Raw genomic sequence first — 19,391 nt, forward strand, 5'->3', positions numbered from 1 at the left:
TTTACAACTCTCAAGCTTTAAACAGAGAAGTAAAAATAAAGTGTAAGAACGTTCAGAAGTTTGGAGTTTGCCTGTTACAACTACATGTATCTTTGAAGTTGGAGTTGAATGATAAACATTGATGAACAATTTTGCAATTATTCAACATGTTGATGGTCTACAGGTAGTCAAATGTGGCTTGATCTGTATCATATATAGTGTATAGCCGTATTTACATATTTTCTTAATAATTTACCTAGGGGGATAGGTAATAATTATGATATTGACTGGCCTTTCTTTCGGGAGGTACCAGATAAATATTGCCCGCACTGAAAACATATTGCCCTCGTCTTCGACTCGGGCAATATGCTTTCAGTTTGGGCAATATTTTCTGGTACCTCCCTCAGGTCCAGTCAATATTATATAATTGCTGGCAAGTCACATCCTGTACCGTAAGCCTAGGGACCACAAAAAGGGACCCCGAAAAATGGATTTATTCAGCCGAAGGGGGTCACGGACAAAAGTTGGTGGATATTGTTCCTTTGGGTGTACTTATCATGAAAACAGCAATGCCAGCTATTCTATCCTGTACGGGGCCCCAGACAGTAGCCCCAAAGGGCCCCACAAATATGGTGTTATTCAGCTGAAAAGGGTCACGGCTAATTTCTTTTGCAATGGAAGTAGTTCCCATCAGAGATATCCAAAACACCAATGCCAGCTATTTTATCCTGTACGGGGCCCCAGACAGTAGCCCCAAAGGGCCCCACCCCCCATAGGCCTACGTACAAACACACACAAACATTGATTTTATTCAGTTGAAAAGAGTCACGGCTAATTTCTTTTGCAATTGAAGTAGTTCCCATCAGAGATATCCAAAACACCAAAGCCAGCTATTTTATCCTGTACGGGGCCCTAGACAGTAGCCCCAAAGTGCCCCACCCCCCATAGGTCATACGTACAAACACACACAAACATTGATTTCATTCGTGCAGCTGAGAAGAGTCACGGCTAATTTCATTTGCAATGGAAGGAGTTCCCATCAGAGATACCAAGAACACCAAAGCCAGCTATGTTATCCAGTACGGGGCCCCGGCCAGTAGCCCCAAAGGAGCTCCTCCCCCCCCCCCCCCCAACACACACACACAAACACACATTAGTTTCATTCAGCTGAAAAGAGTCACGGCTATTCTTTTGCAATGGAAGTAGTACCCATCAGAGATATCCAAAACACCAAAGCCAGCTATTTTATCCTGCACGGGGCCCCAGTCAGTAGCCCCAAATTGCTCCCTCCCCCCCCCCCCCCCCACACACACACACATTGATTTTATTCAGCTGAAAAGGGTCATGGCTACTTTCTTTTGCAATTGGAAGTAGTAGGCATACTCATCAGAGATATCCAAAACACTAAAGCCAGTTATTCTATCCTGTACGGGGTCCCAGACAGTAGCCCCGAAGTGCACCCCCTCCCCCCAGCACACACACACACACACACACACACACACACACACATACATTAGTTTCATTCAGCCAAAATGGGTCACGGCTAATTTCTTTTTCGATGGAAGTATACCCATCAGAGATATCCAAAGCACCAAAGCCAGTTATTTTATCCTGTACGGGGCCCCAGACAGTAGCCCCAAAGTGCCTCCCCCCCCCCCCCCTCTCCACATACACACACATACACACACACACACATTAGTTTCATTCAGCTGAAAAGGGTCACGGCTAATTTCTTTTGCAATGGGAGTAGTACCCATCAGAGATATCCAAAATACCAAAGCCAGTTAATTTATCCTGTACGGGGCCCCGTACAGTATAGCCCCAAACACGGGTAATTTCTTTTGCACTGGAAGAAGTACATGTACCTATCAGAGATATTCAACACACCAAGGCTAGTTATTTTATCCTGCACAGAGCCCCAGACAGTAGCTCCACAGTGTCCCATCCATTATACATGTACTGTGAATCAGCTGAAAATGGTCTTACAAATTCTTTTGTAGCGTTAATATCAGGGCCTACTGAACAGAGATATCACAAACACTACAGCAAGTCATCTTATCCTGTATACGGGGTCCCATAGGTTACAGTAGCAAAACACTCAAGAAATTTGCAACAGAAGCATACGTCTGTATAGTGCACAACTAAGATGACCATATTACGAAAACCAGTCATTTCATCTTGTACTGGGCCCAGGTTACAATAGCCATACAGTGCCCCTCCCCCACATAATTATTATGACATCATTTAGCTGAAAAGAGTCATAGTTGTTTTTCTTTTACAATCGAAGTAGGCCTTAGTTAACATCATAGATACCCAAAACATCAAAGCCAGTTAGGTTTTCCCAGCCAATTTCGCACTTTTGTTGGTTCATTTGATAGAAGGTTCGAATTCGTAAAATGGGTATTCAAATTGGCTGGTACCCTACGTTCATTAAAATTCGCCTTGACTTGCCGAAAAGGGTATTTCAGCCATTAAATTTTGCGAAAGACAGTCAAATTCCAAACGTGTTCATTCAAATTCAAATCATGCTATTTCTTTGTTTCAGATCATTTTAACATGTCTTTCTATATGTGTGTTTTCGTTTCATCTATGAATTACTGTTATAAAGCAGTAAACGTATCACATTTCTTATCTAATATAACTGGATTTGGTTGTTCTGTAACCAGACTGGTAACGCTCCTTCTCTTTCATGTACATGTCGTTATAGGCCTATACGTGTACCAGTAATGCAGATTAACTTCATTTTTTACAGTCATGACAGCACAATAGATACAGACGTATATCTCTAGAAGACATAGAAAGAATTATTTAAAAAAAAACATTTGAGGATCATAACCTTGACTTCTTGGAACTGGCCGACCGCTCGTAATAAAGCGCTCGTAACGGCCAGATAATTTGTGGCTTCTTACTTCTTTGGATTCAAAAAGCACGTTAAAAAAATGGTATCAAAGTCTCTTGAACGAATACGAAAACATGAAATGCTATGATGCTTACAAAACAATAACTACGATGAAAGAAAATAAGGAAAGAGGCCAAGCATGAACATATCTGTTTAATTGACTGCAGAACATGTTGAATTAGATGGCCAGAAATCAATTTGAATGAACGAGCGCAGCATGTAATCACGTGACTATATCACTATGAATTTATGAATGAACGGATATTGTAGTGGAATGGTACTTGCCTTATATATGGATTTCCGTTGAAAAAGTGTTATTTAGAATAAGGTTAGAGGTAATGTGAATGTTTCAAAATAAATTTGAATGAAGAGATTAATATGACATTGAACTACCATGTCATCTAGGCGAAATTTTTGCTAAATTTAATTCAACATTAAAGAATTCGATTAAAAGAGGTGCGATATTGGCCCGGATGCAGGGCCCTTGACAGGTATAGCCCCAAGGTATTCCCACCCCATATGAATTAAGTGTTTTTAGGTGAAAAGAGTCATGTATGCCTATTTTCCTTGGCAGCTAGTGGAATTAACAGCTGAGATACGTAAAACACAAACCCATCCAGTTAAGGGGCCCCCAGCCAGTAGCTGGAAAGTGCTCCCGTATTATTTTATTCTAAGTGAAAAGAATCACTGCTATAATTTCTTTTGCAATGGAAGTAGTACTCAACGAGGTATCAAAAACACCGAAACCAGTTATATAGCTGTACGAGGCCCCACAGAATGTTCCTAAAGTGTCCCCACATGTAATTCCACTATCAAGATCTGCATCCCGATCTATTCAATCTGTCAGATCGGGAGAGAGCGGCAAAAGTGTATGGGGACCGGGAGCATCGTAGCAGCAGCGTTTGGGTGATGGGGTTGGATCTCGCAATTTTACAGATCGGGAAGAAATTTTGAACTGGTTCAAAATTTCTTCCTCATCTCCCCATCAAGATTGACCTATTTTGAATCGTAGCTCAAACGGGGAGAGAGCAGTGACAGTGTAAATACCGCGGGATGAGCGTAACAATTCCAGGTTTTTCCGACCGTAGTAACAGCGGCACAAGAACGGGAAAAATAGTCTAAACTAGACACCGACGACATGGTCCCGCTGCTGCTTTCTTGATCAAAGCACGACCTTCCCGCTTTAACGACGCTCTCACTAAGCCCCCGTCACACTAGAGCGGATCGAGCCAACGAATGCCCATCGGATCCGAAAATTTGGACATACGCTCACATCCGTTGCTCGTCGTTCGTGACCCGCTTGACGTTCGTTGTTCGCAGAGATTCGCAGACATGTCCAAAATCTTGAGCGGATGACGAACGGAATGACAATCCGCTCTGTGTTCGCTTAGCATCCGCTGATTGAAAGTTTTGGTCACTCTGCATTCGTTTCTCATTCGTCCGCCGTTCGTCCAAATTCGCCCAGCAAATGTGCACAGCAACACACGTTAATCAAACGTAGATAAAAAAATAGATATTCATATATAGCACATAATAATGATAATGATAGTTATAATGATAAGAAAAAAAAGGTCTTATTTGCCCAGGGTAGCCTCTTCAGTGTTGTCACTGCTCTACCAGAGGGCCCTGCCATTATTATTACCCCAGCGTTGCCAGGTACCCATTTATACACCTGGGTCGAGCAGGACATCGTATGGGTAAAAAAATCTTGTCCAAGGATGTAAGCACTAGGCGGGATTCGAACCCGGGTCCTCGGTTCGGGAGTCGGATCCACTATGCCACAGCCCCCCCCCCCCCCCCCCCCCACATGACATTTCATTATACGTATTCTGACATTAAGTAATAAGAGAACATTATTCTAAACCACTGCTATAAAAGTCAACCTGTAGTAAATGGGAATCTCTGAATGGAAATTGGGAATTGTGAAAGTTCGACTCCAGTTGGAGGCACCAGACGCAATGGAGGATGTTGGACTACCAACATCATCGTCACGTGATCATCAGAAGGAAGTACACTTTTAGGGGAATCTTGAATGAGTGACATCAGGAGTTTGTTTGATAGATACTTTATTTTCTGCAAATCAATATACATAAGTTACATAATCATGAAAATGCAGGAAATATACAAAGTAAATTCAACGCAAAGTCGTTTGACTTGCATAAACCACGATACATATTAGGTACATAATCATGAACATGTAGGACATAATTATTATGTAAAGTAAATTTAACACAGTCTTTTGACTTGCATAAACAACGATATGAAAGAAATTTAATATACAGTATGCATGTCTATGCAGCAGTGATAAGAATAACATTTATAGTTAAGAAACGATTATGCAGAGGGCCGCCATTATAAGCATTGCTTGAAAAGATGGCCGGCCCGAGGAAAAGATAAGGACGTACTAAATTCGTAACAATATAAATTCTAGTAGGGCAATTTGTCAATCAGTTGCAATGAAAACATCACGACGGAAGAACTTCATAAATTTGAATATAAATTCTGCTGCGAGTACTTGGTGGTTACTTCGGCTTCCTTCTTTCTGGGGCCATTTTCACAGTCACAACTATCTAAAAAAGAAGATCACTCCAAAATCTTCGAGTGATCCCTGAGGTCACTCCAAAATTAGTGAAAATGAACATTTTCACTCCAAAGTCACTCCAATTTCACTCGACACTCACTCTTTTTTGTTATTTACTCCTTTATGAGTGAACAATTTCACTCTTCTTTTTTTAGAGAGACAACATTACTTGACACTGTCACTGCTCAAAATGATTTGGTAAAGTGTGCGTCATCCGAGATCCGTCAGGTAATTGCCGCAGTATCGCTCTGCATATGTTGGGCATTCACTGCTCATTCGCTTTGTCCGCTCATCAGTATCCGTTGGATGGACTGTACACATTCGCTTTCATTCGTTACTTTATCCGCTCGTTACACGGTCAGCATATGGCCCATTCTCAGTAAAAGCGTTCAAATACGGAATTTTGGTGTCGCCGACATTCCATGACAGTTTGCGGTTCCCTGAAACCTATTAGATACTATTTAAATGTTTAAAATATATCACGAGGACTTTATTTGTTAAAAATAAACACGATCAAATGCGGTTGTCTGCCTTTTTGTATAACATTTTGCCGTTAAACTTCGTTAAGACCCCCAAAACGCAGTGTCGCCGGCTATTTCAGAATTATGTTTTATTGCTCCTCTCCGTCCACAAACACACTTTCCAAATATCATTTTCATGGACGATGAGCATATCATATGTGCTAATCACAATACTCAAAAAGTTCCAAAATTTTTATTGACTTCTTTTTTTATAGCCTTTTGAAACCTGTCGCCAAGTTCACCGCCAGATACGTTACCAGTTTCTGTAGTGTTACAGCATTGCGAAAATAACACGACTATGCAATGACCCTGTGTATATGAAACCCTGAGGATATACTTCATACATTGCAAGTACTTAGATTTTTTGTGCAACAGCTCTTTATTGAGAATACGGTACAATGTTTGAAATATCGGTTTTCTACACTTTTATTTGGACAGATACGTGACATACTTTTTCACGCCACCCACTGCGACAGATATTGCAATGTCAGACAAATCGTATATTATACATTACTCCTCGGAATGACGCATCGATTCAACATTAAAGTTTAGTACAAGTGAGAGATATTTGGTAGATATCGCTCTTATAATAAAATGATCGACCATATACGTTACCACAGATACATTACCCCAGATACGTGACCGAATTTTGCTCATTGGTCTTGTGCTTTCTGGGGATCAAATCTGGTCAAAATTCATCCCTACATAATACATGCTTCGTTTTGTTGGACCTCAGGATTATATTCTTACACCAAAAGGACAGAGAGGAGAAAAACATCAACACTTCCACACGATTTTTCTTTCTGCGTCAGTGTCTCACAACTTAATGCCAAGTTTTCCGACAGATACGTTACCACATAATCAAAATGCTGAAAAGAAATTGTAAATGTTTTTACAAACAAATCGTTGTGTGCTCATAAACTCCAAAGTTCTATTCTATAAAACCCAGCCACTTTCATATTCTATGCAACAACTTTGAACGTTTATTTTACAAGACGAAGCTAAGATTCAGCATATCAGTTTTTTGCTTTTCAGATTTAGCAGATACGTTACGTATAATTCAGGGCACCCACGGTGACAAATAATGTTATGTAAAACAAAGTGTTCATAAAACAATTCTGCATAGAATGACGCTTCCATAAAAAATTAAAGTTATGTTCAAATGAAGAATATTCAGTAGAAATTGCTCTGTAACTTCAGCAACAGATTCATTTACGGTACGCCAGATACGTTACCAAACTTTGAAAGAGTAAAAAGTAGTTTATGAAACGCTTCCGAGTAAAGTTTCAGTGTTCTGTTGCATATTTATTCTAGTGTTTTTCAACATATGAAGAACTACTCAAGATTCATTGATAAGTTGAACAATTATTTATTAATTTTCATTAAAAGGGATGAGCCAAATACGTTACCATAGGTCAAACAACTGTTTAGCATATCGAGTTCATAGAGACTGTACCTACTTCCTTCTAAGTGCCTGCAAAGATATATTTTTTCAACCTTGTTTGCATTATCCATCAAAACTTAATGAATATTTATAGTCAGATGGATAAATACATTCAGACGTAAGATGAGAATATTCTGTGAATGAAGAACTCAGCTTTCACATTTAGGGCTCTTTTCCACTACATTTCATAGTTTAGATATTACGTACAATGTTTAAAATGGTTAATTTGGGCTTACATCATTCATTTTTACATCAATTCATGAGGTAAATAATCAAACAGGTGATATTTATTCATTCATACACAACTAAAATTATTACTTATATTTTACCAGATACGTTACCAAAGGTGATTCGATGTTTTTCAACAGTTATTTCCCCAGGAAAGCAATTCATATTTGTTTCCTGTGAAATTCCAGATCGGATCGTTCCCTTTGCATGATTTGTGGGATTCGAAACTTTATTTGTAAGCGAAATTTGCTAAGAATACAAAGTGAATCTTAAGGTTATATTTCATTTCAGCAAAAAGCATATTTCAACCTACCACACAGAAATAATTTCTACCAATTAGCAAGGGATGACAACATCTTTACCTCTTAAAAAACCCCAATATCTTTAGGGGGGACAGATGTCTTTTCCTGAACAGAAATTGGATCAAAACAATAAATTTAATTCAGAGTTAGGAGTCCATTACAACATGTAAATTTGCGGTAACGTATCTGATTGGTGATCAAAAATCATATATGATGCTCTATTTCAAATCATTTTTACTCAATGAATGGCCATCAGTTAGAATGTTCCACTTTTTGTTTCGTATTTGACCGGTTTTGAAGTTTCCGAAAACACATCTTTGAATGTATTACTTTGTGGTTGATTTTTCGGTTTTACTCACATGGAATTGAACACTTAATCTGAGAACGGCCCATATGCTCATTATTCGTCAGGCGAACGTTCGAAAACCACATTTTGCTTGCGAATTCGAGCGGATACGAGCGTATCTGGACTTTGCCAAATTTTGCCCATCCGCTAGGCATTTGCTGATTTATACGCTGTAGTGTGACGGGGCCTTTAGTTCTCTACTCTCATATAAAATCAAGGCCTGTTCCTACGACGCTTCATTTCTGCTTCGATAACGCTGTTGGCCGCTTTAGCTACGCTGTTCCTACGCTTTCCCAGACTCAATTATGCATGCAATTATGCGATACGCTGGAACATGTTTGCCAGAACAGCAAAACTGATGATGATCAGGAGGACGCATTGTCGTTGTCGCGAAAATGAAGACGAAGGAGCGCATATTTAAGAAGAAGAAGAGATGCAAACAATAAAGAGAATAAAGCAAAACACTTTGGAGCTACTGTCTGGGGCCCCGTGCAGGATAAAATATCTGACTTTGGTATTTTGATATCCGATGAATGCTACTTCCATTGCAAAAGAAATTAGTCGTGACCCTTTTCGGCTGAATGAAACCAATATGTGTGTGTGTGTGTGTGTGTGTGTGTGTGTGTGTGTGTGTAGGGGCCACTTTGGGGCTACTGTCTGGGGCCCCGTACAGGATGAAATAACTGGCTTTAGTGCTTTGGATATCTCTGATGAGTACTACTTCCGATTGCAAAAGAAAGTAGCTGTGACCCTTTTCAGCTGAATAAAATCAATGTGTGTGTGGGGGGGGGGGGGGAGGGGGAGGGGGTAAGGGGGCAATTTGGGGCAACTGTCTGGGGCTACTGTCTGGGGCTACTGTCTGGGGCCCCATGCAGGATTGGGTGCAGGATTTGGTATTTTGGATTTCTCTGATGGGTACTAATTCCATTGCAAAAGAAATTAGCCGTGACCCGTTTCAGCTGAATGAAACTATTGTGTGAGTATGTGTGTAGGGGGGGGGGGGGCACTTTGGGGCCACTGACTGGGGCCCCGTACAGGACAAAATAACTGGCTTTGGTGTTTTGTATGTCTCTGATGGGTACTTCCATTGCAAATGAAATTAGCCGTTACTCTTATCAGCTGAATAAAGTCAATGTGTGCGTGTGTGTGTGTTTGTACGTAGGGCTTATAGGGGGTGGGGCACTTTGGGGCTACTGTCTGGGGCCCCGTGCAGGATAAAATAGCTGGCTTTGGTGTTTTGGATATCTCTGATTGGCACTCCTTACATTGCAAAAGAAATTAGCCGTGACTCTTTTCAACTGAATAAAATCAATGTTTTTGTGTGTTTGTACGTAGGCCTATGGGGGGTGGGGCCCTTTGGGGCTACTGTCTGGGGCCCCGTACAGGATAAAATAGCTGGCTTTGGTGTTTTGGATATCTCTGATGGGAACTACTTCCATTGCAAAAGAAATTAGCCGTGACCCTTTTCAGCTGAATAACACCATATTTGTGGGGCCCTTTGGGGCTACTGTCTGGGGCCCCGTACAGGATAAAATAGCTGGCATTGCTGTTTTCATGATAAGTACACCCAAAGGAACAATATCCACCAACTTTTGTCCGTGACCCCCTTCGGCTGAATAAATCCATTTTTCGGGGTCCCTTTTTGTGGCCCCTAGGCTTACGGTACAGGATGTGACTTGCCAGCAATTCATTTTATTGACCCTTGGCCACATCCTTACATGATGAGACCATCAAAAAGTGTGACCCTTTTCAGCTGAATAAATGCTCTGGGCCCCCGGTCTATATTGCGTACTCCAAGGTCAATGTTCCCTGAACACAAAATGCCCAAAGTCCAACAATCAAGGATATGAAAGTGTCTTCTGAATATTACAAGAAACCAAAACCCAAAGAGAAATGTGGATTGAGTGAAAGAAGCAACATTAGTAGAACACATCAGTGAAATTTGAGGAAAATCGGATAATTTAACCGATGCAAAAGTACTGAATTTTTAAAGTTTTGGTGTTGGAACTTCTGGATGAGGAGACTACTAGAGGTTATGACGTTGTATGGACAACAAGATAAAGAACATATAAAGGGAATTCCACAAAATTTCACTTTTCTAGCATAATGAAAGAGCACTTGACTTACCGCCTTTCAGATAGCAGGGGAAGTAATTGCTACCCTTAACATACCAGTTACAGACGACTTTGACATTAGAAAATGCATGTGATCTGATGCTGAATATCTCTGGAAAAAGATTTTATCTAAAGCAATTTTTTTCAGCAAAATGTAACTGTATCAGAAATTATCTTACTTTTCATGCATAGATACGAATAGGTCTTATTCTTCAGTCCATTACTTAATGTACACTGTGGGTCACAAAACTGCAATTTTTTTTTTTCACAGCATAATTATATTGAAATCAGCAATGACATTTATTGTGCACATTACCACTAGACTTCATCATTCTATTACGGACATTCAACGTTGTTTTTCAAGCCATTGTCAGTATCTCTTACATAAAGAAATAATGTAACAAAAAATCCGTTAAATCAGGACAATGACATGTCTTCTGTATTCCTCATTTCTCGGATGAAACTTGAATGCGATTTGGTGGTGTTGTTGATTGAACTCACATGGATCTTCGAAGGAAGCCTTGGAGGGGTTTTATAATTAACACGTTTGTCTTTCTGCTTTGGAATATGTTTAAAATTTAACCCTTTGGATATTCCCTTCGCTGCCTTGCATAAAGACTAAGCGCACCGCGTTTACAACAGAACACCTGTGGACATACAGACGACAGTGCTCTTTTTTTTGTATAGCGGTTTAGTTTCGATTCAGAAGTATAGGGATTTAAAAACGAGACCAAATTGGTTAAAAATTCATTTATTATGACTAAGCTACTCATTTGGAAATGCTATCATAGCTTGATAAGCATATCTATATCCGACAAACAAAATGACACCAAAAAGGTTTTGCCACCTCGGGTGGTACCAATAACCCATTTTTCGGGGTCTTGGCCCGTGGACTATAAAAGAGAGAGCGAATTGCAATAGGGGTAGGTATTTCTAGATGTTAGAGCGCTAGTCCTGATTATTGATGCTCTCTTTTGTCAAAGCACCTGGTTTCCACCTGTAGTTAAGCGCATAACTTCTCGGCGGTGCCGCGCATGACTTCAAAGGAGAGCAGGAGTTGCATCTCCTTCTCTAGCACGTACCTGTTTGTACCGAGAATATCGGATTTTTTTTTTCTGAGGTCCGAATAAGTTACTGGAAATCTACAGCACTATTTGTCCCTCCATTAGAAAGAAGTTTCAAAATTTATTGTCCTGAGGAAATGTCTGAATTACCTACCTCGGCAATATACCAGCCTATGAAAGGAATCTATACTTTTCATGGTTGCAAAAGGTACACGCAAACTTTAATCTTAATCTAAAGGTTAATGAATTCAATATTTATAAACTCTGTTCTTATTCGTCGAGTGATTCCCGTCGAATTTGCGTTCTCTGCTGTTGCTAAAACCGCTTTTTCCGAAACATTTGCCAAAGCAAATGTAAATGGCATATCCCGTAGAAGGCCGGTAGTGGACATGGACACCTTCTTTCAATGTGTCTCACTGAAGAAACAATACAGCTTTTGGGGTTAGTTTCGACCAAGCTCCGCCACTGATAGTTATATATAATATGGAGATCAGTGGGCTCCGCGACTGAACGGCGATGCCATCCGAGACTTAAATTTCAAGTTAAAATGGAGCCAAATTTTAACTTTATTAAATTAAAGTAAAGGCCATGTCACACCTTTCCGGGTGACAGTACCTAGCACGTATCTCACCCGTAGTCGCCTGGAGGTGCGCACGCAAATCTTTCCCCCCGCAACCATGTTTAGGCCTTGTCACACCTTTCCGGGCAAGCTACGCGAGCTTGTTGCTTGTAGGGATTTTCCAGCATAGGCCTACCGAAGAATTTCTGACTGCGGACAAGGATTTGGGGGAGTCAGTGCATGTTTTGTGTCTTACTTGCTGGACACGTTCTACTTAAATTCTACTTGCAGGTATACTGTGTGACCTGTGTACCAGTCGCGTGGGGGCTGACAACGCAGTGAAGGAATTCCTCTGAAGGAATGGCAGAATTACTACAGAATGTCATTATCTTGGCTGCATTCGGGGATTGCGAAGTACCTGCGTGGGAGTTACCTGCGATGTGCTGCCGCTAAGGCCTCCTACTGGTGTTCTGCGTGGACCTCTCCCGGCATCCCCGCGACTCACCTGGAAAAAGTTTTGGTCATGCTCAAAACTTGGTTGCGGTTACATCGGATTTTCGTGCGCACCTCCGGGCAACTACAGGAGAGAAACGCGCTAGGTACTGTCAGGTGCGGACCAACTGCGGATAGGTCCGGGTAGCAAATTTGTTTCCCCGCTAGTCAAGCTACAAAACGTCCCCAGATACGGTATGACAAGGCCTTGAGCACGCTCAAAACTTGTTCCGAGTGAGTCGTGGGGGTTCGCTCGCAGAGGTACACGAAGAACAGCAGTAGGAGACCCTTTAATATTGGCAGCGCCTTGCAGGCTACTCTAACTCAGGTACTTCTCAGTAACCGTAAGTCGCTCGTAACAGAAAACGAATCGGTTTCAATGCTCTCACGCAGGTCACACGGAATACACGCAAGTAGAAGATAAGTAGCACGCGTCTAGCAGGTAAGAAACAACTTTTTCCGAGTGAGTTTTTTTTTTCCGGGGTGCCCGGAGAGGTCCACGCAGAACACCAGTAGGAGGCCCTTAGCGGCAGCATCTCGCAGGCAATTCCCACGCAGGTACTTCGCAGTCCCCTTATGCAGCCAAGATAATGACATTCTGTGGGACTTCTGCCATTCCTTCAGAGAAATTCCTTCACTGAGTTGTCAGCCCCACGCGACTGGTACACAGGTCACACAGTATACCCTCAAGTAGAATTTACAAGTAAGTAGAACGCGTCCAGCAAGTAAAACACAGTCATGCTCTCACTCGCCCAAATCCCTGTCCGCCCTCAGAAATTGTTCGTTGTGCTGGCAAATCCCCACACACACCAAGCCCGCGTAGCATGCCCGGAAAGGTGTGACAGGGCCTAAACATGGTTGCGGGTAAAAGATTTGCGTGCGCACCTCCGGGCGACTACCGGTGAGATACGTGCTGAGTACTGTCATGTGCGGGTCATGTGCGGGGACCTCCGGGTAGTAAAGATTGTTCTTCACAAGTCGCACGCAAGGCTTACCCGGAAAGGTGTGACACAGCCTTCAAGGCCGTGTCACATCTTTCCGGGCAAGCCTTGCGTGCGACTTGCAAAGAACAATTTTTACCAGTCGCATGGGGGCTGACAACTCAGTGAAGGAATTCCTCTAATGGAATGGCTGAAATCCCACAGAATTTCATTATCTTGGCTGCATACGGGACTGCGAAGTGTTGCCGCTAAGGGCCTCCTACTGGCGTTTTGCGTGGACCTCTACGGGCATTCCCGCAACTCACCCGGAAAAAGTTTTGGTCACGCTCAAAACTTGGCTGCGGTTAAATCGGACTTCCATGAGCACCTCAGGGCAACTACGCGCTAGATACTGTAAGGTGCGGACCAACTGCGCAGAGCTCCGGGGAGTAAATTTGTTTCCCCGCAAGTCAAGCCATTCTTTAAAATGGCCTACCGTCAACCACTGCATCCTGTCATTTTATGCACAGTAAGCACATGCCAGTTCCCGCCACCTTTTAAATATGTAGGCCTACATCGTGACAGTAAAGACCCCGTTCCACTATCACGATTTGGACCCCGATCTGTCCCGATCAAGCAGATCGGGAGAGAGCGGCAAAAGCGTACGGGGATCGGAAGCATCGTAGCAGCATCGTGTGGAGGTCGGGGTTGGAGCGGGCATTTTTTCAGATCGGGAAGAAATTTTGAACCTGTTCAAAATTTCTTCCCGATCTCCCCGATCAAAATTGACCTAAATTCAATCGTACGGCAAGCGGGGAGAGTGTAGTGACAGCGTAAACGCAGCGGGGAGAGCGCAGTGACGGCGTAAACGCAGCGGGATGAGCGTAACAAGGTCTTTCTGAGCGTAGTAACATCGGCACAAGAACGGGAAGTAATTTTAGTTGTAATTTTCAAAGAAGAAGAAGAGATGAAGAAAAAGAAGAGAAGAAAGCAGCGAAGCAGCTACCCAAAAGGCGAAGAAAGAGAGATTGCACGTGATGCTTAAAGAGGAGGAAGAGGACATAGCAGAATTTTGAAGAATATGAAATCATGCATCTACAACTGGAGGAAGACGGACTATAAAAGCAAGGACATCAAGAAAAAGCCTTGAAAAAATCAGCTAGTCTTTGTTTATACAATGCATTGCTGCAAAAGAACCGTGAGTTGAAGAGCCTCTTCGAGGTCCACAGTATATTTCTTCGGTTCTGCGTGCTAATAAGTTGACTGACTGCAGACCCCCAGTCGAATCGGTATTCATCGGGGCACATCGGGCACTTTTCAGCTCTCTGAACGGGGTAGCAGCGTGATAAGATCGTATAGATCGTTCAGAGCGTAGAAACAGCGTGCATCGATCGGATAACATCGGCAACATCGCACTGACAGCGTAGCTACATCGTTCTAAAGCGTACCGGCAGCGGCAGAGATCGTAATGTCTCATTCCCGATCATCGTAGTAAGAGCGTAGCAAGCACTTAGTAGTCGTAACTGCAGCGTACTTAGGCGTTCTAACATCGTACTGTGTCCAGATCGGCTCAGGTTTTACCCGATCCTTCCCGATCTGTGAAAATTGTCAAATCGTAGCGAGAACGGCATAGTGGAACAGGGGCTTTAGTTACGTGCCACCTCGGGTCTGGCAGGTAGAACCGTTTATATTCACGCCGAAATTAAGGAGGTGCAAACATGGTGTTCAATTATTGCATAATAGGGCTGCTGTAAACAATCCATCGGGACTTCCCGGTGTGTTAATTTTAATTCCGAACAATTACACATTGTCAAAATTTCCCTCTATCGTTACAGTGATGATTCAGTTTTCCCAAACACTGATTTCCCACGTTATACATGTATTTAATGCCAATGACAAAGACAGGAACTCAAAACAAGTGAACAAAGCATTTTGCACTGAAAACCACATAAATACCTAACTCTGGACCCAATTGAAGAGTAGATAGGAAGGGTTGCATTGTCAAACATTCACGTATTTGGATCTTGAATCATACATTTTTTAAAATTTTACTCATGTCAGATGACAGTTGTCGATCTATACATCTCACTATGATAGCATTACTCCTCTAGGTAGATCATTAGAAGGCAAAACGATCAATTGTAAAACAATCCATCAATTACATACGTCTTGTTTTTCCCTACTTCTTTTATGCTTCTTGTTTATTTCTATGTTTGTTTCGTTTTTGATGATTATTTGTTTAATCTTTTTTTTTGTCACTCCAAATTTTTCCCACCCAAACATTACAAATCTTTTCGCTGGTGGGAATGGAGTCCAATAGATTAAATGATAATTGCTAACTCAGAAATCTACATGTATCATTTAAAATCTAACTGAAAAGAGGGGCATTTTACTTAAATTCTTCGTTACTTGCATATTTTGACATAAACTCTGCTTCTTTGACCAGACAGAGCAAGTCCAAAATTCAAGAACTGTACCGGAAACATCGGGAATCAGTACACCACACGCACCTGTGAAATTGTGACCTGGAGTGTACCAACTGCTGAGGACGAATTCATTTCTGTCAGGTTTGAAGACCACATTTGCGCATTCTCTTGTTTCCTTCTTCGGTCTTTATCCACTCTTTACGAATATTTTGATTACTGTTATCATCATTGTCAGCATTGTCTTTATCATTAGTATCTTCACTTCCATTATCTCTCTAGGACACCCTACCTGTCATAGCATACAGGTACATCAATTTTGCATAAGTTTTTTAAACTATTAAATATCTAAGACCACGTTCAAGTTCAAGTTCAAGTTCAGGTTTATTTTTATATTTCCACTCTCTCAATGATGAGATTACAAAATGATTTGACAGTAAAACAAGAATACAAGATATACAATCATGTCTGTTGATTGAAGAAGAAAAGAAACAAACAAAACACAACATACTTGACACAATGTATGGTCATATCATCTGAGAATGCCACGAGTAAATATCAGAAATATGATGGGGCCTAAGCTATACGCTTGGGAAGCTGTAGGTTCCCTAATTCATATAGGCATGGAATGAACGTTGAACACACTTTGAACGCATTTTCATAACTTGGGGACATTTTGTCTTAAATTCACTAATTCACATGGCTTAGAGTGAGGAAGGGAGGAAGAGAAATTATGGGAATGATACTGACCCTTGTATCTACTATTTCCTAACCCCTCAACAAAATCTAAGGTGCAAAATATTGCTTTATAGGATACAAAGATGATCACATCAAGTTAGTCTCCGCCCTGTCTCAGGGGATCGCACAACCTACACTTTTGTCATTGTTATTCTTTCTTTTACGATTGGAAGACGATGTTGCCCTTGACAGACCCCTCCATCCGATTTGCTCCGTCAACAGGAATCTATATTGACACAATTGATATGATTGGAAAAACAGAATCGAATTTTAAGTGTTATGCCGAAGCATTATTATTATTCGACTATGCTGTGTGTATTTTCGCGTCAGAGGCGGATCCTGAAGGTGGCGCACCGGGCGCGCCCCCTTTATTATTTTTTTTCCGTTCATAATAATAATAATAACAATACATACAATTTCTATAGCGCCATTCTCCACTTTAATTAAATGCTCAAGGCGCTTTAAATCGAAGCAAAAAGACTGAAGATGCAAGTACAACACCGTAATAGAAGAAGATGAAGAAGCAGAAAAAAAAAAAGAGCATGAAAGTCTGTCTTCAAAAGGGACTGGTCTTCAGAATGCACTGCTAAACAAATAGGATTTTAAATTGTTAAAACAAAAGAAACTAGAGAAGCACTCTGAGAGCGCAGACCTCCGCCAAGCATGCAGCCCATTTCCATCCGCACTGATCTTGTTCTTCCACAGAGATCAGTGATTTCCACCAAAGATAGTAGCAAGCGTCTTTGATTTCCACCCATACGTATACTGCATTGTGCAGTGCCGTATATAAAGAGAGTTTGGCCAACTCGGTTTTCGGCTTATGAGATTTGAAGCCTGTGATTGGTCAAAAGCTGATCCCATGATCTACAGGCGCCATGTCGTTACCAAAGTCAATTACTCGGGCGCGAGCATAGCTCACACGCAGTGCCCATTGTTCATTTCGCGCAGCTACGCGCTAATATTGTTTGCCTTTAGGACGTCCCCAGTATTGGTCACGGTGCAGTGGGGATAATAATTGTCATTGCCGTTGCCTACTTTCTTGAAGTAGAAGGTATACACGAAATATATTTTGATATTATTATCTTACCGCGATAAACTGAAGATTCGTCATGCCTTCCTGCGCAGCATGGCGTTGCATGAAACGACCTGGCACAAGTGTAATGGCACACCGCTTTCCGACAGATCCAAAAGGAAGGAAAAAGTGGGAAATCGGAGTGCGACGAGAAAGCAGATCCAAAAGGAAGGAAAAAGTGGGAAATGAGAGTGCGGCCAGAAAACTGGTCATCGAGTAGCAACTTGTTTCTGTTCCAGGCGAGATTCATTTTACAGGTCAAAAGGATCAATGTCAGGAAAATGTTGAAATTCTACTATCTACAAGTGTGATCTATTGTTGAAATATTATTGCACAGTTCCTCCATACCTTGGGGATTACCCAATGCATTAAAAAAAAAAACAGTATTTGCATGCCACCATCACTCCACAATGACACGTACGGAAAGATTTTGGCTATAATGGTCAAAGGTCAAGTGAAATACTAACATGACAGGATTTTCCCCATATTTTTAAAATGACCGCTCAAAGTATTTGAATTGTTATAAAAATAGATTAGTCAAGTGAAAATGCTCAAATTCCCTAATACTTGCTCAGTCTGCGAGTCTTTAACAATAAAAGTCCATCCATTCACACCTAGTTTAAGGAATTAAACACTCGACGCATTAAATTTTGTGACAAACCCGCCATTTTTTTTTCTACCAAGTATGTGAAACTGTCGTGTAACATTGGAAAGACGTACTCCAGACCTGTTAAGAGTATAGGACATTTTCATTTGTTTTGGGTTTTTTTTTTATTTACTTAATATCTATTCAATGATCATGGCAATATAGTTCTAATTTGGTGCGGATGCCACCGAGGATATCCCTCATAACGTAATCCAGGTAATGTCTTGTGCTTAGTTCAATTTCAGATCTTTCTCATTAAATTATTTTTAAACAATTTGAGATGATTTTACATACCTTAATACGTCCTTATCGATGACGTTGTCATGTTGTACATTGTACATAGGTGTATTCCTTTTGAATTACTAGTAGGCCTTCATGCCAGTTTTATACATAGGAGTAAATAGGATGGTAATTGATGGTTATGTACGTGCGAATCATTAACAATTGTGGAATTCGTCTATCGTCTGTGCACAGCTAGAATTGTAAATTTATATATCATTTTGTTATACAGCAGTCTTGTTACCTGGACAACTTGCTTAATATATAATGTATAGCATACAGTCTGGTGACAGTTAATGACACGGCTCACTGTAACTTCTTTTTTTACTGCAATTTATCATAATATTCCTATAAAGGAATTATGCCTATTATTTATCATGTTTATGTACCACTGTGTTTGTGTCTACTTGAATGTGTAAGAATGATTGCCATGATAGTTGGCTTTGTTCAACATGGTTGGAATGAAAGAATGTCCCTCCCCCAACCTACCCCCTTTCTATCTCTCCCTCTCTGAGAAAAAAAAAAAGTCAAGCATTGCAGACAGGATGTCCCTTGCGCCTTTGGGACGCCTGCGCGTACACGCTAGTCCCCCAAGCGCCAGACTCTCTTTATACAATGTATACGGCACTGGCATTAGCCGGGTTCACACGTACACCAATTAGCGGGATACAAATCTCGAGATTTGCATCGCGATCGTCATCCCGAGTTGCACGTGTGGACAGAAAAAAACCCGAAAATTAGCGGGATAAGCATCGCGATGCTAATCCCAAGAAATCTTGCGCTG

At 41.4% G+C, this 19,391-nt stretch overlaps 1 protein-coding gene across 1 annotated transcript in view; it reads left to right on the forward strand.

Moving 5' to 3' along the window:
* LOC139737030 (sushi repeat-containing protein SRPX-like) overlaps positions 1-19,391 on the forward strand; it is a 55,497-nt gene that overhangs the window by 24,386 nt on the left and 11,720 nt on the right. Inside the window, exon 5 of the mRNA XM_071647709.1 lies at positions 15,896-16,016. Coding sequence (XP_071503810.1) covers positions 15,896-16,016 — 121 coding nt within the window. The remainder of the gene's footprint in view (positions 1-15,895; positions 16,017-19,391) is intronic.

Source organism: Diadema antillarum, unplaced genomic scaffold, assembly GCF_040938485.1.
Source record: "Diadema antillarum isolate AM-2024a unplaced genomic scaffold, OU_Dant_1.0 seq00000676_RagTag, whole genome shotgun sequence".
Lineage (NCBI taxonomy): Eukaryota > Metazoa > Echinodermata > Echinoidea > Diadematoida > Diadematidae > Diadema > Diadema antillarum.